The sequence below is a fragment of the Papaver somniferum genome, chromosome 6, assembly GCF_003573695.1.
Source record: "Papaver somniferum cultivar HN1 chromosome 6, ASM357369v1, whole genome shotgun sequence".
Taxonomy (NCBI): domain Eukaryota; kingdom Viridiplantae; phylum Streptophyta; class Magnoliopsida; order Ranunculales; family Papaveraceae; genus Papaver; species Papaver somniferum.
In genome coordinates this window covers 14,332,846-14,358,589 of record NC_039363.1, presented here as the reverse complement: position 1 = coordinate 14,358,589, position 25,744 = coordinate 14,332,846, and the positions used below count along the sequence as shown (strand labels likewise).

Genomic DNA, 25,744 nt, shown 5'->3' with positions numbered 1-25,744 from the left:
GGTACCCTTGTATATGCCAGTTGTGTTGACCTAGAGTTAGGTTATCGACCACTGGTTCCCTTGTATATGCCAGTGTGTTGATATTAGTCAGACTAATATCTCAATCCATTAGGATAGGTTCATTTTGGCGGAGGCCTTCAGACAGATATGGGAAACGCGAAACATCAAAACCATCTATGTTTTTCTATATCCATCTCTTAATCTTTCCATGTGATTAGTTTGACACCGAATATGATGTCCATAGTGAAACTATCTGAGTAGAGCTCTGTCACTTTATATGAATTTTAGTATGCTTGAGTGCAAACTCGTGTACAGCAATTGGAATTTCGCATCAGGGTACTTCTTCCTGTAGTCAATAAGTATGCCAACCAAGGAGATTCTTTAGTGCCTTCCAAGGTTCGTTGTAGATAGCTAGGGTCTGGAGTATAAAGGTTTTATGGGTATATCTCTAGTAAGCCCTCCCGAGACTATAACTCGGCCACTAGGAACACCTAGGGGTTTAAAGGCTTATGGCATACGCTAAATGCAATCGACGATGCCTGCGACAGTGAGTTAGGATTTTATTTTCTATTTGATTTGCTCGAGGACTAGAAAATAATAAGTTTGGGGGTATTTGATAGACACATTTATGTGTCTTATATAATCTCAATTGTATATATTATTAGTGCTCGATTTTATATTTATTATGGCTTTTAATGTCCCTGTAGGTATTTATGGAGAAATAAGCTGTTGCGGCGAAATTGGCTAAAAAGTGGTTTTTGCTCTCGTGGGAGAAAATTACTATACGGACCCTCACTTTGGATATGGGGTAACCCATTTCGGGCATGTGCTAAAGGGAGACCGGAACTGGATAAAGGGGAGGTCACTTTCCTTCCCAAATTCAAAAGAAGAAAATTGGCGGGAAAACTAGCTTTCACGCCTAGCAGATTTAGGGTTGGATTATTGGACGTGTTTTAACGAGATTCAATCGCTGTAAATGATTGGGCTGGACTTGTATTGATCAAACAAAGTTAGTTTGGGCAGTTTAACTAATCAAAATGGGCTGGATAATCTGTTGGAGGAAGACAACGTCAACAGCAGGAGCGTGAACATATTTCGAAGATATGTTGATTAATCAGCAGAAGATATCATAAGATTTGCTTCTATCCTATCTTAACAAAGTTTGGAAAGTTATTAAAAACCAAATATCTGCTATTAACGAGAAATCAGAGTCACAGGGAAAGAAATAACGGACGAAGCCGTGAAGAATAATAGAAGATATTCGGGATTAAACCAAGAGATTTTTCGGCCTGTCGAGTATAAAAAGTCCTGTGGGAGTTCAGAGAAGCTTTATCAAGAGTTTGGGGAAGGTTTGGGACGCAGAGGAGCGATGAAGAAGGATTAACAGAAATTCCCACCTGCTGCTGCTGTTGCCATTAGAGGACCTTGAAGAATACGAAGAACAGACTGCACAGAGCAATCTTATTTTCCGCAGCGTTAACAGCAGCAGCTAAGTATCGTTGTTTTACAGCAGTCGTCTTCCATCGTTGATTTCTGGATGCCTTTTGTGGGTCGTAGTTTTACTGTTTTATATTTATCACTCTTTTAATCATATTTTGAGCATCAAGTATGTATTTTGAGAACATGATTATTATGAGTAGCTAAACCCCAATACTGGGATGATGGAGGAAGCTGTTTTTCAGCCATGTGGTTATTTAAATAATTCTTAATTCACTTTTTGCACCGATTTTAATTGATTTACGATTTCAATTAATTACTTGTGATTTTGTTTGATGGAACATGCTTAGTCCTAGGGATTCTTGATGTGCCATGCATATAATATACAAGTAATATTTTATGGAATCTAATTTGGAAAAGATAGAGTTAATATTTGTTTTATTTTGAGCTATAGTCGCCTATGATTAATTTCTGAGCCACTTGAATATGAAACACATTGGAATCCTGAGTCCTGGTTCCTCTTGATCTTGTGACATATTTTCTGTATATATCTTTATTTTTAAATCTTTACAAGTCCGAGCAACGAATCCTTATTTACTACCACTTTCAAAACTACAACATACGCATACTGTGATAGCTTTCTCACACAAACTATTAGCTTATAATTAATCCTTATTTGTTCTAAACTCCCATTTCAATCATTGAAACATCCTTAGAAGACAATAATAGCTTTCTCACACAAACTATTAGCTTATAATTAATTTTCAAGTGATCGACTGATTAATACGAAACTTTCCAAGTCGACATCAAATGATTATCTCATGCAAATCATGTAAGATGTTTCAATTCAATTTTCAAATGATTATCTTTTGACTTATTATTTAGTTTCCAACAAATAAATTACTTCCAACTAAACCCATAAAGAATATGATGAACGCAGCTAAAGTAAAAAGCTTCCAACACATATTTCGAGAAATGGATAACCGAGTTAAACTTAGCTCGGAATATCAAATGTGTGTACTATAAAAGTCTATATGGTTATACGACTTCTCATTAGAAGATAAAATAGAATAGACTTCAGAGTGATAGATAAGTTTTAGTTTCCATATACCTTTTGTTTATGAAGTTCCTCCAAGCTCTCCTCAGTAGATCTTCGTCTTCAATCGATGAACGCCGTGAAGTTTAAAGATCAACTACACATTCTATCCTAACCCGAGACATAGCTATAAATAGACTAGAAATCAATACTTATAGTTTCGATCAACTAAACTTGAGAAACAAGCTTGAGATAGCAACACTTGCGAGTTCGACCGAGCGATACTCTAACAATGCTTTTTCATCCTTAGGAATTGAGAAGAATGCCTTTCAAAATGTGGAACTTCGACCTTAAGTGTTTGTTGTACTAGTTTTGAGTTCAAGTCATATTTTTTCCCATTATGATCGACAAAGGCTCAACTAATCTCAATTAGCCGAAAATTGAAACAAATGCTTTCTAAATGCCTCATTTTAACACATCAGTTGTGCAGTAAAAAACTTGATGCTCTTTTATTGTTACTTTTTATCCTATCAAAAGAAAGAAAGAAAACTCAAGCTTAAACATCTTAAGTTCTCCAGGTTTCAGGTTAACTTCTCATTTAGATTCACATTCGGGTCACTTCTTAGTTGGGACTCATCTTCAATTTACTTTTGAGTTTGACAGTTGGCCAGTTGCTACAATGAAAGTCCGTCGTTTTGGTGATTATTGTCACCAAATAATGTTAAAACACTATTTTCTCGTAGGAAACACTACTTTATGCGTCTATTGCTTTACAGTTCATACTCCTTGGGTGTTTTGATACATCTTGAGCAGTTGCTTTTCGACTTCTAGAAACAGAAATAAAACAATCAGAAGTTCGTTTGAGAAACAAATTTCAGAATGACTTCTCGAAGAAAAAAGTTAACTTTTTGTGAAGAAAATTACTTTTACTTATGACTTCTGATTCTGGTATCCAAACACCCTCTATTTGGATACACCACGAAGTTGTTTTTTAATTTCTAGAAACAAAAAGTCATAAATTAGGATGGGAATCAAAATTCAGAATAACTTCTAAAAGTAAAAAAAAAAAAGTCTACCTTTTATGAAGCAGAATGCTACTATGTTTTTTTTTTTTTACTTATAGCTTGTTTAGCTACATGCTTATAAGTTACTTTACAATTTTTAGAAGTCGAAAAGCAAGAAGTTAGTTTGGTATCGAATTTCAAAACGACTTCTAGAACAAAAAGAGTTAACTTTTTGTGAAACAAAATAGTTTTCCTTCTTACTTTTGTTTCTGGAAAAGCAAAATAATTCTGTATCCGGCTTCTGCTTATTTGAATGATCCGTCCTCGAAAAGTAACCTTTTTGCTTTTCTAGGTTTTAAAATTGATTTAAAAAACAAATAAGTTACCTTTTTGTGAAACATTATTTTTTTTGCTTTGATTTATGCGATTGACGAAAAACTGGTGTCCACACATGCTCCATAGCCATAGCTCATGCGTAATGTGACAATGTCCATTGTTCCGGCATCCATCGGGTAAATCTAGAAATTTGATAATACCCATTCTTACCCTTTAATCCCCAAAAGGCAATAGAGGTCATTCACAGACTTTTCACTTTTTCTCAAAAATTTCCCTCCTTTTCTCTCTCTACTTTCTCCAGTTCTGGTTCGATTGGTTCTAATCTCACCATCCCCGTTAATGGAGTCATCAACATCTTCGAAAACCAGAACCAAAACCCAGAAAGGTAAACCCAGCGAAGACATTCTTCCCGGAAATGTTCTCAACTGTCGTCGAATCAAAGATGGGAATTTTCATCTCGCCAAGATCATTCAGAAGAGGAATTTGATCGGTGGAGGTGTTGGTGATTTCGAGTATTATGTTAATTACATCGATTGTAAGTTTTTTGTTTCCTGGAATCTTTGTTCTTGATTTTCTTTTCTTTTTTTCATTTTTTTGTTGTGAATTTCGGTTTTTAGGGTTTGGGGATTCGAATTTGAGATTTTGATGTGGGGATTTGAAAATTTGGGGAATTTTATGCGTTTTTCGTACGATGAATTTGGGAAATAAATTGAAGATTGTGAAGAATTTTTGTGGATAGGGTTTAGGGTTTAGGGATCTCAATTCTTTGATTTGCTCATTGTTTTTTTCTGCAGAGTTAGGTTGATCAATTTTATTTTGGCATGGGTTTGATTGACTGGAATCAAATGTAGATTAGGATTTGGAAAATAAATAAATTAAGCTCTTGGATTAGTTGTTTGATGTCTTAATTAGAATTTAGAGTTTCAGATGTTGTTTTAGTGTTTGATAGCTGTTTATGTGTTTCTGATTTTCATTGCAGTAAATAGGAGGAATGATGAATGGGTGAAATTTGAACGATTCGATCTAAAATCTTTAAAGCCTGATATAGAACCAGTTGAACCTGAAGAGCTTGCAGGAGTGAGAACTGTTGAGTGCATAGAGCTGCGAAGGCATGAGATTAAAACATGGTATTCTTCCCCTATTCCGTTAGAATTTGAAGACTGTCGAAGGTTGCACGTTTGTGAGTTTTGTTTTACATTTAAGAACTCTAGATCGCAGCTTAAAAAGCATAAGGTGAGATAGTAGTTCATGTAATGTTTTGTTTCTAGATTACGGTTATTTTTTAGAAGTATCAAAAGCATATGCTTCTAAAAGGTTTATGCAATTCTCTGTAATTGATTTTTCTTAATATTTTGGTTTGGTAGAAAGATTGTCAAATAAGGGATCCCCCTGGTCACGAGATCTATCGAGATGGAAATTTATCAGTTTTTCAGGCAAGTTTTCATACATGAATCTACCATTCCATTGTTTTTTATTAGGATTACAAAATTGTTTTGTTGGATTGCATATTCTAATCCAAACATGGATGAACAGATTGATGGAGCAACCAATACGGAGTACTGTGATAATCTGAGCTATCTAGCTAAGATGTTTCTCGATATCAAGGGAAATTTAGGAAGAACTGAAAACAAAATGTTTTACGTTCTAATTGTCCATGACGATCTAGGATATGACATGGTCGCATATTTTTCAAAGGTAAATAGCTCTCCATTCATCAATTTTATAGCTATGTTTTTCATTACCTGAGTACATGAAAAGGGGTAATTTATGTTGGCTGAATTACCGTCATGGTGATCTGTTTGAGGATTGGTTGAATTAACTGTTTACACATCTATCCTTCATAATCAATGAAGGTAAAACTTGTAATGGAATCTTACAATGTTTCTCGCATTCTAACTCTTCCTCCGTATCAAAGACGGGGCTATGGAACCTTTCTAATTGGACTTGGTAAGTAACTTTTCTGTACCTCCTCTGCTTTTCCCCCTTGTTTGATTTTCATTCCTTTTCAACTATTCTTATCCTTGTGTCTTTTATAATACACAGCTCATGAAGTTGCAAAGTGGGAAAAGGTCAAAATGGGTGGTGTGAAGTCGCAGCTTTCAGACCTTGCGCTATCTTGTTACCGAAAGTACTGGAATAGGGTCCTTCTAAGAGTACTGAAACAGCATAAAGGCGGTCCTCTCTCAATTCTGGTACGTGTACTTCTTGTTTCTTTTTTTTTTTTTAAGATCAGGCCAAAGCTAACAGAAACTACGCACAAAAAAAAACTAATTCACAGTCACATCTAGACCGAACTTTAGTAAAACAAGTAGGGAGTGGAGAAGAAAGCCACCAGTCATTACTTTGAATGTGTATGTCATTAAGCTAAAGAATTGGCTCAACCATCAAATTGCGCTTCACATGACTGTACTGAATTAAATTCAGTTTGTTGGAATCAACCTAGATGTCAGCAGTTACATTTTTGATTCTCAAGGGATTTGCCAGTTTGTGTTGTTGAGAATATTAACTAGTAATTGAGAATCACCTTTTTCGTAATCACATTCTGAGCTCCAATCCTGCATGCTAATCTCGTCCTTATGAGATATGCTAACAGCATCAGCTCTTATAGGCTTATAGCCTTATCCTCCTTGATAATTTCATTTGCACCTGCAACAAACTCACCTTGATTATATCCACATTGAGTTGCTTTCTTGAGTCGGAGAAGGGGTCCATCTGTCTATGCTTGAGTTGCTTTCACGTTTTGCGTGAGAAGAGTTATTGATTGTCAGATATTGAGAATGAGCGTAAAACTTTAAGGCCTTTGTTATAATTTTCTTGATGCAGATCCATGCCTTTTCAAACATGGAAAAGTTTCAAGCTTTCCAGAAACTCCAAAAAAAAAAAAAAAAAAAAAAAAAGAATACGCCAGTCAAAATTTAAAACACAACTCGATCACTTTATTAGTTCAAACTCATGATTGTCAATGTTTTAGAGCAATCACTTTCTATTATTGTTTTTATCTTTTTGGTTTAATTTGATTTTTTTGTTTCTGTGCAGGACCTAAGTGAAAAGACTGCAATATACCCCGAGGATGTTACAGTCACACTGAAACAGCTGAATCTGCTAGAGCTTGACAGAGATAATCGTAGATATAATGTCATTACAGATGCTGCGAGCCTTGCAAGGCATGATATCTACTCGACAGAAACCGAGATTGTTGATTTTCCTGATTATACCAAGAACCTTGACAGTTATTTTGATCCGTCTCCTGCCTTTGATGCTGCGAAGATGATAACATGGCTTCATCCTCAAACCGAAGAAGAAGAAGATTGATTCTATATTCCATTCTTTCTCTTATTGTTTTGTAACATTCATCTTTAGATATCTGTCAAAAAAAAAATATCATGAGAAGTAGTAGGATAACCAACGGGATTTTAAGTAGCCATACAGAGATGAGTGCCTTGAGTTTGATAATCTCAAAGTGAACCTGGCCTCTCCTTTGCAGAAGAAGAAAGAAGGAGAAGAAAAACAACAGTACCAACAGTAGCAAGATTAGTGGTCTTTTGTTGTTGTTTTTCGTTTCTCTTATATTTTCGCCCCTGTAACAATGTATCAGAGGTTTCAGTTATCTGTTTGGCTGAAAGCATTTTGTGAACCTTAGATTTAGTGCAGTATGATTTGTCAATATTGTAGTTTGGTTATCAAACTATATATCCTGGTTAATTGAAAAATGTATAACTGTTTCCATATCTGCTCATTCGGCGCCAATGTTAAATTTGTTCGTGTAGTCTTTAACTTTAATCTAGGACTGGATTCTGTAGATTGGGTTCCAACCAGTTATGCTATTAGTAACGTTTAAGTTCAGAACCAATACCAGCAGCATCAAATAAAGTTTTTTTTTTTTTTTTTTTTTTTTTTGCGTGATGTTTTAAGAAACGAGAATACAGAAAAGGGATGCCTCTTCTTCAATTCTGAGATTCATGTGTCTGACTTGACTTGAGGTTTATATGTGTCTGACTGAAACGAATCCCAGTCCTTTTGGGTCGTCACACAAATAACCCCTATAGGGCAACATTTTGTCAGACCGAGTCAGATTTTCTGAGAATAAATAAGTATTGAACATGGGATAAATCAGAATTCTGGAAAGTGCATATGTTCTTGAAGGAGTTAAAGTAACTTCTCTTTCTTATTCAAAGATATAATACAGGATATATTACAGGCAAAGAATGTTCACAGTATTAGCAAAGAGATCTCATAACAATCCTTTTGTCACCACGATTTTAGAGAAAGGTGGCGGTGGTGATACAAAAGGCTCGTAATCAAAGCTCCATGCAACTTCAACAAAACCACCTAAACTTTCACGGGGAGCAGCCTCTGCGGCCTTCAAATTCCCTTTGGAACATGCCATCTATTTATTTAACCGGGAATGCTTATTTTCGTTGCCAACTATTTGTAGTACAATCTTTATGTGCATATATTGGATAAGCAATGCATATGCCACATGCTATTTACCACTTTTAATTATATCAAAAGATGAAATCCTTAATTTCGCAATTAAAAAGTATAAATGAAAACTAATAATAATCAAACTAAAAGTCTGTAAGCAGACTAGAGTAACTTGCACTCGTTGTCTCCACCTTGCAGTAGTGGCAAAGTGCACACCGTTCTTAAAGAATCAAGCCAGATACCTAAACGTGTTGGCAGTGCCCTCCTCCCTCTCAAGAATTTCTCGAGAGATCAAATCTTCAATCCGCTTCTTGATAACCTTGAAATCGGGCTTAAACATTCTACTTAGCTGCTCCACACAAGCTGTCACCAGGTCATTGTATTGCAGGACCTTACGAGCCTTTATAATCCGCACAATAGAAGCATCAATGGCGTAACGCCTATCCTTATCAACATCTTCAATCACTTTCTTCTTTTCATCGGCAGGGGGTAAAGGAATCTTGATCCTCCTCATTTTATCAGTGAACTCGACATTCCATGTGAAGCTGTCCTTCTGAGATATGATTTTTGTATTGGGTTCTTTGGCTAGGTTCTTGTACTTTGCGCAAGAAAGCGAGTGGAGCAATCTAACAACGTTATCATCCGTCAAGTTTAGTTGGTCCCTGATTTCTGAAAAACTTAATTTATCTGAGTCGTCGAATAGCACCAGAACAGCAGCTTGATGAGTCGTCACAATAAGCTCTATAGGTTTTTTCTGAAACTTTCCAGTGCCGTTGCAAGAACCCATTGAGTATAAGAATGTAAGTTTCCTGTGTTTGGTTCTATCCTGATAAAATTCCTTGAAAGACTGCACGCATTGTACCATCTCCGCAGGCAAGTTCAGATCGATAGTTTTGTAATTTGGCCAGAATCCTGTAGTAAGGACAGTGACATTAAAGTTGATGTCATTACGAGTATAATCATTACTGTCTGTATACTCCATATAGCCTGTCTGCATATCCCTTGCTAGTGCCAAGTCACTGACCATGCCTTCCAATTTCGAGGTAAACTGTGCACCTCACTGCTGCTTCAATTTTGACAAAAAGCTCCTCTCATGATCATCATCGGCACTATTCTTATCAAACAGAAAGCGGCGAGCAAGTTTTTTCATACAGAACTCAGCAAATAAATCTTTGTCATCGAGATAAGCAAGCAGGCATACAATCTTGTCAAGGGTTTCCTCAATGGCATCATCCCCAAATTTCTCGTTGCTCCCACCTTTCCTAAGGATACCATCAAAAAGGTAGACATCAATTCTGCAACAAGGCTGTTACCAACCTTCTTGTTGCAAAACACCTCGAATGCCACCTTAAGTGCCTTGTGGAAAAGATTATCCTTTTTGAAGCAAATCGTCACATAGGCATAGTATTTATCATGCAGCTCGATCACTCTTATGGCGAAAGCCTGCTCTTGCACGGCCACCGCAGCTTTGTCTTCCTTCTTGGTTGTCACTGCATCATCTGCTTCTTGGATTAAAGACTTACCCTCGGAAGTAACATGTTGTTTGAATGCAGCATAAATAGGATCCAACCCATTCTTGATATTAGAAAAAAGACGGTACATCCTTTCGAGATCCTCGGTTTTCTTATCTCTGAGCAATACATGACATCCAGAGTGTTAGTTTTCAAGAAGTTGTTGAGCATTATTAAGCAACAAGTGATGTTGAACTTTTTCCAACAACTTCTGCTCAGTACTCGAGTGCAAATAGTTGGCGACGCTGTGTTTCTCCCTTTTCAAACGCTGTCTTGATCATATACTCCGGACACAAATCTTCTTGGATCCATAAAGAAGCTTTCCGGGTATAATAATCAGCTGTATCATCTAAAAACGCCGTTTCAAAATCTTCGACATAACAATCTAAACCACCATCCTTACCCATACAAACAAAAGTTTTCAAGGCATTCTTGAGCATAGTTCGGTCGATTTCATCGTCTCCGTCACGTTCTCGATTAATCAAAGTAATAACAACATCTTTAACTTCAACTTTCAAAGACTCGTAGACAATTATTCGGAAACAATTAATTCCAGTCTCTTCTAGTTTAAGAAGAGATCTACGAACAATATAATAACGTTCGAGATGATAGAAAAATCGTGAAAGCCATCTTACCATAACTTTATGCCTAGACCACCTCTTAACGAACTCTTGCAACATGAATACGCCATACTTCTCCTGTATAGCTGGTAAAACTCTTGAACGTCGTAAGACCAAGGAATATGGAATGAGTGTTTTTAACACTCGTTCACTACCTAAACGAGTGAGAGACTGAGTGAAAGAGTGTGTTTCTAATCATGGGAGAGGCTAAAATACACACTTAAGAGGCACATGATCAGACTCTTGGAGGGAAAATTTCTTGAAGAGGCTTGAGAGAGAAAAAACCACCCAAGAGGCAGAAGATCAGCCTCTCCAACATGATTTTAGATATATTAATATATTTTTTTTTTGTTTTTTTATCTCCAGGAGGCAGAAGATCAGCCTCCTACGACAATTTTTTCTCCAGGAGGCAGAAGATTAGCCTCCTAACTCAAGTTTTTCTCAGGAGGCAGAAGTTCAGCCTCCTAGTGAAGACTGTCGACCACTCATTCACTTGAATGAGTATGTGAGTGATTTTTGATGAATGAGTGAGTGTTCTCACTCCATAGCAGCACATAATTTGATCAAATCTAGTGAAACTCATTCATTTTGAATGAGAACCCTCACTCCATAGCCATTGCTCTACGTAATTCTCATAAGTCTCTTGATATATTTCGTGAATTTTGTTAGAGTAATCATTAGTGTTAAGAGTTAATGTAATGTTCCACATGCATTTTAGAATGCAGGTTACTTTGGTCTTGTGAACAAGACATATTTATCATGCAATTATGAATGCATCTATTTTAGTGTAGAATATGTATGCACAAAGAAGGTTCACATGTATCTCTTTCTTTGGGTCATATATTGACCAAGCTTAGAGAGAGAATGTAATATCTGGAAGTTAATGAAATCAAAGAGAGAGAGGAAATACTTTCCCCATCTCCATTTCAAACAAAAATCAATTCAAACAATCAAATCTATTCAATCAAATTACTAACAATTGGTAGCAGAACATAGATCGTTTGAATATGATTTTGGAGAGTGAAAAAATTCAATTTCTATCCATTAAATCAAAAAAGATCAGCAACAAATAAACTTTTCAAATTCTAGATTTAGAAAGGAAAAAACCAAATTTCTTCAATCAATCTTCAACTTCAACGGCAAGTAGTAGTAACTCAAGTCTATACATTCAACAACCTTCAATACCACTTTTCCATGGAGAAAATTATGATTTTTGGGCCATCAAAATGAAGACCTTGTTCATGTCATAAGATGTGTGGGAGATTGTAAAAAATGGGTATCATGAAATTGAAGATACATCAACTCTAGAACAAGCCCAAAAGGATACACTCAAGGAGAGTAGGATGAAGAATGCTAAAGCATCCATGTACATCCAACAAGGAGTTGGAGACACTATTCTACCAAGAATAGCTAAAGATGCTTGGGATATCCTTCAACAAGAGTATGGAGGTAATAAGAAGGTAAGAGAATTAAAATTACATTCATTTAGAAGAGATTTTGAGAATCTAGAAATGAATGATAATGAATGTTTGAATGAGTTTTCTTCAAGAGTTGCTGAAGTTGTTAATAATATGTTGATGTGTGGTGAGAAGATGGAAGAAAGAAGAATTTGTGAGAAGATATTGATTTGTTTGCCGGAGAAATTTGAACGCATTGTGGCAGTTTTGGAAGAGACTAAAGATTTCTCTACATTAAAGTCACAAGAATTATGGGCTTCTTTAAAGGTGTATGAGCAAAGGTTGTCAAGACACTCCGAAAAGTCAATTGAGAGTGCTTTCCAATCAAAATTGAACTTGAACTCAAAAATTCAGCAATGAAGAAAAATGAGTACAAGGGTGATGCTTCATCTAACTTCAAAGGAAAGGGAAAATGGAAGAAAGGAGGAGCAAATTCCAACAACTACACAAAGAGTGATTCCTCTAAAGTACCAAGATGCAATTTTTTCAAGAAGAATGGTCATTTGGACAAGAATTATTGGAACAAAGGAAAACCCCAATGTCATTATTGTAAGAAGTATGGACATTTGGAGAAAGATTTTGTAGATACAAAGAAGATGAAGAACATGCCGGTAGAGCCGAAGAGAAAGAAGAAAAACAAAATTTGTTTTATGCTTGTCAAAGTGCTATGGAGACTTCTAAGAGTGAAGTGTGGTTTGTAGATAGTGGTTGTACAACTCATATGTCCGGTGTGAAGAGCTTGTTTGTTGACATGGATACATGCATAAACTCTCTAGTGAAGATGGGGGATGGAAACATGGTTCAATCTAACGGAAGAGGTACAATTTGCGTGCAAACTATCAATGGAGAAAAATACATTAGAGATGTATTATATGTTCCGGATTTGGCACAAAATTTGCTTAGTGTTGGGCAACTTGTGGAACTTGGGTATGCGGTTCATTTTGAAGATGGATGTTGCACCATTTATGACAAGAAGCACAACAACAAGAGACAAATCATGAAGAATATCATATGGAGAAAAATAGAAGCTTCCAATTATCTTTGAAAGGGAGAAGAATGTTTCATTGAGGATGGAAACCATTGATGAAACATGGTTATGGCATAAAAGACTTGGGCATTTGAATTTCAATGGTCTCAAGGTTATTTCCAACAAGAACATGGTGCAAGTATTTCCACAACATATCAACCATAAAGATGGAGTATGTGAAGGTTGTGCACTTGGGAAGCAACATCACCAACCATTCCCAAAAGGTGTAGCATGGAGAGCAAAAGAATTTCTTGGTTTGGTACATACCGATGTGTGTGGACCAATGAAGACACCAACTCATAGAGGTAATAGATACTTTACACTACACCATTTTTCGTGATTAGAAACAGCATGATTTAGTTGCAAAGTGGGGTTGCAACAGTGTCAATCTGTTATGAAAGTCGATGATGCAAATTTTTGCAACTGCTGATAAGCCGTTGCGAATTTTCGGTTGCAACAGTTTCGACTGTTGCAATGTAAAATTGTCGCAACAGGTTCAAACAGTTGCGAAATTTGGAGGTCGCAACAGTTTCAAACAGTTACGAAATCCGGAGGTCGCAACAGCATGTTGCAGTTGCGAATTTTTTACAACATAAAAAAAATAGTGGGTTTGACTGGTCAAAACCAGGTCAAATTTAGTGTTCCCTGTAACAAAATCAGCTTAAAGCAGAGTTTCCCTGCAACTTTTTCAGCAAGTATTACTGTGGAAATTCACTGAAATGCTTCAGCTTTTAGAGTCAAAACAAACATGCATAAATCTCTGCACCACATAATTGTTTATTATTGAACAAAAAAATCTTCCAATTCTAAAAGAGAAGGCATACATGGGTTTACTCTTCAGTTTATAAGGAATGAGAAAGAATGTAACTAATAGCAAACATAAAGTTATCTCCTAAATTGTTTTGCTTTCAAATAATGACAAGAAACAGCAAAATAAAGAAATCTCAGTAGAGAAACATACGAGTGACTAAGGAGGGAGTGTTATAGTCCATTTTCCAGCTGAGATTCCCTCCTAACTCCCAATTATACAAAGGAATCATCCATACTTTATCAATATGAGATTCCCTCCCAACTACCTGTAGCCTTCGAGGACCACAAAGCTTTCAGCTACTTGTACACCTTATGCAGTATGTTCCTTTTCCAAGTTCCTTTCCCAATTCATGGAAAACAATTCAAAAAGATAGTCAATTCCAAATAACCAAACCAAATGAGAGCATTACATCTAAAAAGATGCATCAACTGTGTTTTTGTCAACAACGAAACCAATTTTTTAAGAATGATTCATACAAGTTCCAAAAAAATTTTATGATTACACCCCATCTATAAAGTGACCAACACAGATATGCAAAAATAGGGAACCATTACTTGATAAAGTAAGATTCAGTAGTCACTTTGTTTCTGAATACTAATCAACAAATGTCCATCTAGTGACTTTATTAGTTAAATTCTCGCATGCTCAACAGATTAGGTTAGAGACTGAAAAAAAATTCTTAGTCACACACACACACTCACACAAGAGGCTTAGAAATTAGCATCAATATCTGACTCCAAAAGTTCACCAAAAGTGCCATTTAAGGTTGAAAATATCCCAGACCTCGCAAGACCCTTGACAACCCATTTATTAGTGAAAGGTCTAGGGACTTCGAACAAACCCTAAGGAACATGGATTCAGAGTGATTTACTCTCTCAAATTCTATTAGAGAATGAATGCACAATCAAGAGATGTTGTGCTGATCATTACATTATCTTGATAGAACAGAGGAGTCGGGAGATGAGGGCACCATGTTTGTGCGCAACCTCTTTGACCTGGGTACTGGAAGGGGATTCAATGCAGGGGGAGACAAGGAAGTTTCAACTTTCCATGGAGACACTCGTTCAGGACGAGGAACAGAAGAAGTTTCATCCCAGCCAACATAAAAAATGAAACAAAATAAGTATCTTCAGTGCTAAATCTTGTTACAATCAGAACAATAAGCCAAAATACCAAAAGAATATTTAAATTAAATACTATACCTTGAGGCATCTCCATTTTGATCCATTCCACCTGTTTGGATCAGCATCACCAGTTCCAACAATAGTGCATGTAAACGGTAAACCTGTTGTGAATGAAAAATCGATGAGCATTAGAAATACGGAAGATTGGCAGAAGTATGCTGTCATGTTGGAGATAAGTAAGTATATAGACAAAAAAAATGTGCCTTTGCTCTGGAGATTCTTCTCCTTAGAATCTCATTTTGAACCTCATTCCAATCGAGTGGTTGTTCTTCACGGACTCCATATATTGACCATATGGAACAATAAACTCTTCCGGGCTTGTCCTGTAATAGAGATTGGAGGAATATCTTATATTAAGTATGTAAACACAAAAAGAAATGTAGAATGTACTTATTTTTTATTTCCCTAAATCAAATATAATTTAGGATAAATTTGTTATCCAAACTACACACCTAGGTTTGTAATAGACAGTGAACATGGTTCCTGTCGAGACAGCATGCCATGCGGTTGCAAGAACACCAAGGTGCATGTTGTGGATAGATATGACTGAAGACGGAATGTTACCTTATTGTCGCATTGCACGGCGTACGCCGACACGAAGTTCCCCATTTTCACCTCTGGAAAAAACACGTTAGCTCTGTATCATATAGAGAAAACAAAGATGGTTTGAAGATAGGAAATTGAGGTCATCAAAAAGATAAGATACCTTATAAATATAAATGCATCCCCAGCAACAAGATTTTTGGAGCTAACAAAGACACTCCAACCACTTTGGAGCATATGCCTTCTAGGTTGACATGACCATTTCATGATGATGATCAACTATGGAAAAGGAACCATGTTGATAAGTAGAGAGACCAGTTTCATCAATGAAAATTACAATAATACTTGGACCAAAACAGAAAAAACCCCATGTGTGCTTGTATCGGGAGCAGTCAAAGTCTTACAAAATGAATGCACAAGAGGACGAGGAGAGGATTGCGGAACATTTTCCTTCTCCATCAAATTTTCATCTTGATGGTTGTGAAGAGAAACACATCACATAGAATTAATTTCCTAATTCAGAACATTCTTTCAACCAAAACCTAATAATAAAAGAGAGAAAACTTACATTTCCCTCTAGCAACAAAGTCACTTGTGCAAATATCTCACCAGTATCTTCCTCAGCCTAAAGACACATAAAAGTCAAAAATAGAAAATCATCAGCACCATTAAAGAAAACCCTCTAAAACCCTAATTACACGTCATGAATTGAGATTTTACCTTCAATTGTACATTGATTACGCGAAAAGGGATCTTCGCTGGAAGATCATAAACCGGCATCTGCTGATCAGCTACTTGATTCGTAGATGTTTCAACCTAAATTTCATAATAAATCAGATCTTCCACTAATTTCTTATCAACAAATTATAAATCAAATGAATTTTGAAGAAAAATTGAACTAAAAATATTGAAGTACAAAGTAATAACATGTCAATATGACCTTGAGGAAAATATAAAACTAGGTCACCTTCACGAGGAAGAGTAACTAACGGACCGGCACAATCATGCCGTAGCTCTGAGTACAGTGCATCTTCATTACAATCTGTGTAACATATTGACAGGCTAGTTACCCTACAAAATTTTATGTCAACATCAATTGGAAGTGGAAACATACTATAGACCATATTTCATCTAACATCAACAGTTGAGATCTCAAAAATGCATGATATATGTCCAGAGTTACCCAATATGTATGCATATAGAACTTAAACCACCATATTGAAAAACTAGACCGAATACATACCTTATGCCACTTCAGATTATGTGTTCCTTTTTATTCACCAACAATACTTTCATTTTGATCTGGGTCTTTCAGCAGGCCCTTCTACCAAAACATGAAGAGCTCTTTAACATCTTCTACACCATGAACAATGGTGATACCTTGGAGAAATCCATGCTTATCATATTCCTCTTCGCTCACAATAAAATCATCCATCTCGTCTTCCTCTAAGTTAACTGCTTCTTCTTCTTCTTCGTCAACAACATTCTCGAGATCTTGAGTTGAAAAAAAAATTGAATAACATTTTAGATTAGTCGGTATCAAGATGAAAACAAAAAAAAAAGAAAAATGCAAGGAAAAAATACATCTTTCCAAAACAAATAAGATAACATTACCTTCCTTGTAATCAAATGAACTGTTCTTGAGCTTTTCCTCGGCACTTCTTCCCTTATGACCAATTCTATCTGCTCCATCATTGTCAGATAAACCAGTATGATCGTCCAGATCATTATCCCTCCCAACTTTCTTCATTCGCTTGAATTTTTGCCTCCTTAATCATATTTCCATGCATGCATTATCATCAAATTCTGTCTTCAACCAAGTACTTATTCAAAGACTAGGTCAAGAACAAGAATACTCACTGGTGCAGGACAGTGAAAGCCCACGCTGTTATCCTGCACTAACTCAATAATTTTATTTCCACATCAATTGTAACAGACAAAAGAATTACAATTCATGAATAAAAACAAAGTAACAGTGATGGATGTGAATAATCTCAATTGAAGATATGGAACTGACAAAAACTCAATACCTCATCAAAGATCCAAGGTCCTGGTTCGTTTTGACTCATGCTCAGAATCACCTGCCAGGTAATCTTTAGAATGGTTATCAGTTGGTGAAGTTCTAGGGTGCATTGCAGCTATCACAACGCATTGAACATAACACAAGGGTTAACAACCATATCTGTTTACAGAGATGCAACCATATACAACTAACAGTTTCAAATTCTAACATACTCAAATTCTTACTCGATACAAAATCAAACTCCAATGCAGAGAAGTCTTTACTCGGCAGTACAGTTTCAAACTTTAGTACTCCCATATTCAAACTACTAAAATCAAACTCTAGAGAGAGAAAAAAAAATGCTGATTAAAGTAATGGCTGAATCTAGCAACTTTAGACAATCAAATCAAAATAATGTAAAAGACGTGATTTATAACCTTTTAAAAAGTGGGTCTGAGGCATAGCATAAACAAAAACCACAGGAACAGTAAATTTAACTAAAAACTCCCCAAGCACCAATCCCATGACTTCCATAGTAACCCCATCTCTTCCTGTAATAAAATCAAAATCAATTTGAATTTCAATAAACCCTAATTTAAAAACATGAGAAACTCAAGAAGGATGATGGAGGAAGAAAAGTTGATGAGACTTATTATAGAGGTCTTATTGGGAACTTGTTGTACCTTACACATACAAGACCCAACATAATGTTTGCTTCAAATATGCCTTTTATGTTCATGAGTTCACCTAGTCATTTACATCTTGGCGTGGCAGAGATGTTGTTAAGTTATATTCAAGGAACAATGAATTTTGGAATCATGTATTCAAGAAATTTGGGTGTCAAATTAGTTGGCTATTGTGATAGCGACTTGGGAGGATGTATTGATGACATGAAGAGTACATCGTGGTATGCTTTTTCTCTTGGTTCGGGTATATTCACATGGGCATCGAAGAAGCAAGAAACCGTAGCTCAATCCACGGCGGAAGCGGAGTACATTTCGGCATCAATAGCTACATCTCATGTTGTATGGATAAGAAGAATCATGGAAGACATTCAAGAGAAGCAAGAAGAAAGCACCGTAATTTTTTGTGACAACAAATCGGCAATTGTTATGTCCAAAAATTCGGTAGACCATTGTAGAGCAAGACACATTAAACTCAAGTACCATTTCATTCGAGAAGCGGTTGAATATGGTGAGATAGAACTCAAGTATTGCAAGACGGAAGACCAATTGGCAGACATCTTTACCAAGGCACTTCCCAAAGGTAAATTTCAAAATTTCCGTGAGCTACTAGGAGTTGGAGAACATCACATTAAGGAGGAGATTGTTAAGAGGTAATGTAATGTTCCACATGCATTTTAGAATGCAGGTTACTTTGGTCTTGTGAACAAGTCTTGTGTACAAGACATATTTATCATGCATTTATGAATGCATCTGTTTTAGTGTAGAGTATGGACAAAAAAGGTCCACATGTATCTCTTTCTTTGGGTCATATATTGACCAAGCTTAGAGAGAGAATGTAATATCTGGAAGTTAATGAAATCAAACAGATAGAGAGGAAATACTTTCCCCATCTCCATTTCAAACAAAAATCAATTCAAACAATCAAACATATTCAATTAAATTACTAACAATTAGGAGGTTTCTGAACGTGCATATTGTAAATCGTTGCGTACATCATCATGTATATATTTGAGTCGAACTGCGATTCACTAGGAATCTTTTCTATAATATTTATCAGCTTTGTAATCCCCTGGTTTATGGTTGATCATCTTTCATCCAACATAATGATTTTGTTAGGCTCAGCCATGGAGATCTAACTAATATATTTCTCAACTTCAAACCCTAACTAATCTGCAGATGATGATAGAGAAGAAATTTTTTATGGAAAGTCTATATATAGAGAAACAATGGGATTCCCTTTCTTATGAGGACTCACTATATATACTGGGAACTGACTGAAGTTTAACTAAACAATCATGAATCTGCTAGAGCTTGACAGAGAGAATCGTAGATACATTACAGATGCTGCCAGCCTTGCAAGGCATGATATCTACTAACTCGACGGAAACCGAGATCGTTGATTTTCCTGATTATACTAAGAACCTTGACAGTTATTTTGATTCGTGTCCTGACTTTGATGCTGCGAAGATGATAACATAGCTTCATCCTCAAACCGAAGAAGAAGAAGATTGATTCTATATTTCCATTCTTTCTCTTATTGTTTTGTAACATTCGTATCTGTCAAGAAACAGCCAAGTTCCATATCTATATGTTGGAATTGATACATTTTCTAAAAATTACCTAGGTAGTAAAACAATAAGAGATGAGTCTAGAATTTACTAGTTAATGGTTAGTGTGAAGTCAGTAAAAGAGTCTTGTAATATCTGGTGAAAGAAAAAGAAGAGTGTAGAAGAGTCTTGTAATATCTTGGTCAAAGATGGTTATCAGTGTGAACTAAGATAAAATAGTCAGAAAGAAAAGAAAGTTGTAGAAAACACTAGAGTTGTCTAAGATCGGCTATACTGCCTATATGTATGGGTACTTGTACTACTCGGTTTGAAAGAGAGAGAAATAAAAAAGAAAAAATGTTAGTGAATGAAAATACAAGATAAGTTCAGAGAAGTGAGTGAATAACAAAAGAATATTTGAGAGAGTAACTCAGAAAATACTAAGAAAAAGAAGTTCAAAAAACAACAAAATTACAGCTCCTACAAATATCCAACACTATAGTAAGCAGCATGCACCAAACAAAAACAGCTTAACAGCTTAACAATTTTATACTACACTGAGAACAGCTACATTTTATAGTTTATATGCAAGCAACAACCAGTTACAAGATAGTTTATAGGAAATCAAACATGAAATTGTTTTATGAGAGAATATGACAGGAGAGAATATGAGGTGGAAAAGCAAATACATGGCTTTGAATGTACCGAAAATAACCCATTCGGCCGAGATGATATGTGGATGGATTTTGTTCCTCTAGTAGCAGTCACTATCATTGATTTTCTCAAAAATTGCATCTGAGCCAAGTAAATGAAAGACAAAGGTAGGTTCTTGAGAAGATTTTTCTGTATGTTATTGTTATCTTAAAGGATTCTTGATATATAGATTCCAATGATTCCAAAGAATTGAAGCTCCTCTATTCTTTGTTAGATTCATGCAGTTTTTTAATCGAAATAATTTACACTATGGATTCTAAGTGAGGAGAACTCAGTTACCGGCTTACCGGTTTGAGAGGACGGAAATGATCGTGTACCTGACCTTAGGCCGCTAAGAAAGTTAAAAAAATGCAACAAGAAAAACAAAGGGTCTATACAGCGGCACCCAAAATTGGACATCCAAAAATATGTAGCCATTGCAAGCTATACGTGCCTCAACTGCCACTAGCTCCAACAGCAGAAACGAGATTTATGTTGTTTTTTCATTCTCGTATGCCTGAGTTTAAAATTATAACAAATCAGCTCATAAAAAGAAAACATGCCACTTCAAGTTATCAAAAAAGAAAACTGGAAAACATGCAACTTAAGTTATCAAAAAGATGAAATCCTTAATTTCACGATCTTAAGTTATCTTTTTTTTTTTTGAAAAGAGGGGTTAAAATTGATAACTGGATGCCGAGGAAGCATAAATTACAGAGAATTACATGGAAACAAAATAAAGATAAACAATACAGTATATAAACTAGCAAGCATCATCTTAGGAGAGCTCATGCGCACAAACAATACCAAATAAAGAGAAAACTAATAACCAAATAAATTAACATCTTTAAAAGTCACCACCAATAAGAAAACACGCTAGATAATAATCTGCGGGAAAAATAAAAACTAAACTAAACTCTGTAAGCAGAGAGTAACTTGCACTCGTTTGTCTCCACCTTGCAGTAGTGGTAGAGTGCACATCTTGGTTTAAGGATCAAGCCAGATACCTAAACGTGTTCGCACTGCCCTCCTCCCTCTCAAGAAATTCTCGAGAGATCAAATCTTCAATCCGCTTCTTGATAACCTTGAAATCGGGCTTAAACATTCTACTTAGCTGCTCCACACAAGCTGTCACCAGGTCATTGTATTGCAAGACCTTACGAGCCTTCATAATCCGCACAATAGAAGCATCAATCGCGTAACGCCTACCCTTATCAACATCTTCAGTCACCTTCTTCTTTTCATCAGCAGGGGGTAAAGGAATCTTGATCCTCCTCATTTTATCAGTGAACTCGACATTCCATGTGAAGCTGTCCTTCTGAGATATGGTTCTTGTATTAGGTTCTTTGGCTAGGATCTTGTACTTTGCGCAAGAAAGCGAGTGGAGCAATCTGACAACGTCATCATCTGTTAAGTTTAGTTGGTCCCTGATATCTGAATAACTTAATTTATCTGAGTCGTTGAATAGCACCAGCACAGCAGCTTGGTGAGTCGTCACAATAAGCTCTATAGGTTTTTTCTGAAACTTTGCAGTGCCGTTGCAAGAACCCATGGAGTATAAGAATGTAAGTTTCCTGTTCTTTTTATCTATCTGATAAAACTCCTTGAAAGACCCCACACATTCTACCATCTCGCCAGGTAACCTCAGATCGATAGTTTTGTAATTTGGCCAGTATCCTGTAGTAAGGACAGTGACATTGAACTCGATTTTGTTTGTATTTTCCTCCTTATAATCGATTTTGTTTGTATATTCCTCCTTATATCTGATCTGCGTGTTCCTTGCTGATTCCAAATCATGGACCATGCCTTCCATTTTCGAGGTAAACTGAGCACCACATTGCTGCTTCAACTTTGACAAAAAGCTCCTCTCATGATGATCTTCGGCACTATTCTTATCGAACAGAAGGCGGAGAGCAAGCTTTTTCTTACAGAACTCAGCAAATAAATCTTTGTCATCGAGATAAGCAAGCAGGCATACAATCTTTTCAAGGGCTTCCTCAATGGCATCATCATCCAGTTTCTCATTGCTTCCACCTTTCCTAAGGACACCATCAGAATAGGTAGACAACAATTCTGCAACCAAGCTGTTACCGACCTTCTTGTTGCAAAACACCTCGAATGCCTCCTTAAGTGCCTTATGGAAAAGACTATCCTTTTTAAAGGAAATTGTCACATAGGCATAGTACTTATCATGCAATTCGATCACCCTTCTGACGAAAGCCTGCTCTTGCGAAGCCACTGCAGCTTTGTCTTCCTTCTTGGTTGTCAGTGCATCATCTGCCTGTCGAATTAGAGACAAACCCTCAGAAGTAACATGGTCTTTGAACGCAGCAGAAAGAGGATCCAACCCATTCTTGATACTAGAAAAAAGGCGATACATCCTTTCGAGATCTTCGGTTTTTTCATCTCTAAGCAATACACGATATCCAGAGTTTTCCTTGTCAAAAAGTTGTTTTGCTTTATTAAGCAACAAGTGAGTTTGAACTTTTTCCAACAACTTCTCCTCAGTACTGGAGTGCAAATAGTGCGCGACGCTGTCTTTCTCCCTCTTCAAACGCTCTTCAGCCTTGATCATATACTCGGGACATGAATCTTCTTGGATCCACAGAGAAGCTTTCCGGGTATAATAATCAGCTGTATCGGCTAAAAACGCAGTTTCGAAATCTTTCACATAACGATCTAAACCATCACTCTTCGTCCCCATAACAACAAACATATCTTTGGCATTCCTAAGCATAGTATGATCAATATCATCTCCTTCACGCTCTTGATTAATCAAATAGATAACAACATCTTTAACATGAACTTTCAAACCCTCATATATAATATCACGAAAGCAATCAACTCCAGCTTCGTTTAATGTACGAAATGATCTACGAGCAATAAAATAACGATCGAGATAAAAGAAAAATCGAGAAAGCCATCTTACCATAACTTTATGATTCGTCCATCTGTGAACGAGCTCTCGTAACATGAAGACGTCATGCTTCTCACGTATAGCTGGAAGAACTCTTGTAGTTAAGTACTTGACAAAAGTCTCTTTATATCGTTCGTAAAGATTTTCAGAGTAATCATTAGGAGGTTTCTGAGTGCACATATTGTAAATCATTGTGTACAGGTGCATGTATTGAGTTGAATCGAATTGCGTTTCACCAGGAACCTGTTCAAGAATTCTTATCAGCTTCGCAATCCCCAGTTCCATCTGTGACCATCCTTCATCCAACGTTGTGATGGGCCGCTCAGACATGGTGATTTCAACTTTGTTGAAACCCTAAATCAAAGAAGAGAAACCCTAACTCAAAGAAAAGAAAGACAATCGTCCGGTGAGATGATGAAGACGAGAATTTTTTATGAAGAAAATACAACTTAATGAGACGTCTATTTTTAGGGGAAAAGAAGGGAGAGTCCTTTCTTGTTGGACACTCTTTCTTTTCACGTAAGAGTTTTTTTATTATGGGAATTCAAATATATTCGGAAATTTCTAGGTTTTTGGAGAAACAACGAGTCCTATTTTGTGCAAATTCTCTTGCGCAAATTCTCTAACCAGGGTTTACATGTCAAGTCAATCTCCTCTGTTTATTTAAGAATTCCGTATCAAGGAACGAGAGTGCGTGTGAATCTGGCCAACAGTTAAACATTCCGAACATACTTAAAAACCTGCCACTTATATAGGTTTTTGGAGAACAATCAACCATTGTTTACGTGCCATGTTAATCTCGTCCATTGATTTAATCTAAGAATTATGTAACGAGGGACGAGATTCATGTCACGTCTACGTTCGCTGTATACTAAAAATATTCCGAATATACTAAAAAACTTGCCGCGTCTTCGTTCTTGCATGTGATGTGGTCAGGCAGCGTTTTGATCCTTGCCTTTCCAAACATGGCAGAATTCCGAGCTTTCGACAAACTCTACAAAATACAAAACACACCAGTAAAAGTTTGCAGGGATAAAATTAATCAGTAAGGACAAGAGAGACAAAGATAGAACGTTTCAAATGAGGCAAGTTCTTGCTTGACAAAAACTGCAGAAGGTACGAATGGGGGCTCGCTCCTTTGCAGTGCATGAAAGCAATCAACTAATACTGTCATGTTTCTTACATGCAAATCACTGCCATGCAAATCAAATGCAGAGTACGAAAGACATCTTCAAGCAATACCAAGAAAAATAAACGACACTGAAACTCTGGCGACTTTAGAAGCTACAAAGTCTATACATAATATGGGCTAGGTAGTAGATCTAAGAAAGGAAGATATTCATTAATGGAGGAAACGCTCAGTTACAGAAAAGAACCTACTTACTGAGACTAAAGTTACATTAATGAATATATTGGAAAACTATTTATGGTGCAGGTGTGGCGGTGTAGGAGAGGCAGTGAGAGATCGAGCTCGGTCTATAGAAACAATACACGTGTAGAGTTGGGAATGGCTAATGCCAGTTCATGTGAGAGTGCCAGCTAATGAGACATGTCACAACTATTAGCCCCCCTCAAATTGAGTAGGGCAGACTTTGGCAGCAAACACAATTCGCCACGCAGAAGCTCAAAGCGAGGACCTGCAAACCCCTTTGTAAAAATGTCAGCCACTTGATCAATAGTGGAGATGTAGGCAATCTTCAATTCCTTGGCCTGTGAGAGTTCCCTGACAAAGTTAAAATCCACTGCAAGATGTTTCATTCTGGAATGAAAAACAGGATTAGAAGAGTGGGAGATGGAACTGATGTTGTCACGGAGTAAGGATGGAGCTGCTAGAAGAAAAATGTGACGATCACGAAGAAGTTTGCATATCCAAATAACCTCAGCTGCAGAATTATCCAAACTGCGAAATTCAGCCTCAGTTGAAGAGCGAGCCACAATTGGATGTCTTTTGCTTGACCAAGATATTGGATTAGATCCAAAAAAGATGCAATATCCACCTGTGTTGCGCCTAGAGTCTGGATCTCCATCCCAATCTGCATCACTAAACCCATGCACTGCAGTGAGACCCTTACTAAAGAGAATGCCATAATCAATGATGCCTTTGATGTAGCGTAATCTCTTGGCTGCAATGAGATGTTCAGAATTTGGAGCTTGCATATGCTGACAGACCTGGTTCACAGCATAACTGATTTCTGGTATGGTCCATGTTAGGTATTGCAGAGCACCAACAAGAGACCTGAATAGAGTAGGATCTGACAAAGGTGTGCCTGAACTAGCTGTGAATTTACTATTGGCTGGAACTGGATAAGTATAGGGCTTAGCACCTCCGATATCATATTTATCAAGCAGATCAATGGCATATTTAGTTTGAGATAGAAACAAACCATTATCATTTCTCTTAGCCTCAATACCAAGAAAATAGTGTAACTCACCCAAGTCTTTGAGTGGAAAATGCTGCTGAAGCTGAGAAATAAGTTCCTTGCAGTATAGTTGAGAGTTACCAGTGAT

At 36.6% G+C, this 25,744-nt stretch overlaps 2 protein-coding genes, 1 long non-coding RNA gene and 1 pseudogene across 3 annotated transcripts; 1 reads left to right on the top strand and 3 right to left on the bottom strand.

The window, feature by feature from the left end:
• Positions 1 to 4,046: 4,046 nt before the first annotated feature.
• On the top strand, positions 4,047 to 7,569 carry LOC113286991 (histone acetyltransferase of the MYST family 1-like). The gene is made up of 7 exons (XM_026535651.1): positions 4,047 to 4,348; positions 4,793 to 5,046; positions 5,178 to 5,246; positions 5,347 to 5,508; positions 5,667 to 5,760; positions 5,857 to 6,005; positions 6,850 to 7,569. The coding sequence occupies exons 1-7, from the start codon at positions 4,153 to 4,155 to the stop codon at positions 7,123 to 7,125; spliced, it is 1,200 nt and encodes a 399-aa protein (XP_026391436.1). The 5' UTR covers positions 4,047 to 4,152; the 3' UTR covers positions 7,126 to 7,569.
• Positions 7,570 to 8,467: 898 nt separating this feature from the next.
• Positions 8,468 to 20,400, bottom strand: LOC113290520 (annotated as a pseudogene).
• On the bottom strand, positions 15,079 to 15,655 carry LOC113285460. Its single transcript, XR_003328670.1, has 3 exons — positions 15,555 to 15,655; positions 15,301 to 15,465; positions 15,079 to 15,171 (listed from the first exon to the last, which is right to left on the bottom strand). It is a non-coding gene; the product is annotated as an uncharacterized LOC113285460 (long non-coding RNA).
• Positions 20,401 to 21,313: 913 nt separating the features above from the next.
• On the bottom strand, positions 21,314 to 23,566 carry LOC113285459 (cullin-1-like). Its single transcript, XM_026534340.1, has one exon. The coding sequence runs from the start codon at positions 23,564 to 23,566 to the stop codon at positions 21,314 to 21,316; it is 2,253 nt and encodes a 750-aa protein (XP_026390125.1).
• Positions 23,567 to 25,744: the final 2,178 nt, after the last annotated feature.

Coding starts and splice junctions, on each gene's coding strand:
- LOC113286991 (XM_026535651.1), top strand. CDS start 4,153: ATGGAGTCATCAACATCTTCGAAAACCAGAACCAAAACCCAGAAAGGT. Junction 4,349..4,792: donor TTATGTTAATTACATCGATT/GTAAGTTTTTTG, acceptor TTTTCATTGCAG/TAAATAGGAGGAATGATGAA. Junction 5,509..5,666: donor TGGTCGCATATTTTTCAAAG/GTAAATAGCTCT, acceptor TAATCAATGAAG/GTAAAACTTGTAATGGAATC.
- LOC113285459 (XM_026534340.1), bottom strand. CDS start 23,566: ATGTCTGAGCGGCCCATCACAACGTTGGATGAAGGATGGTCACAGATG.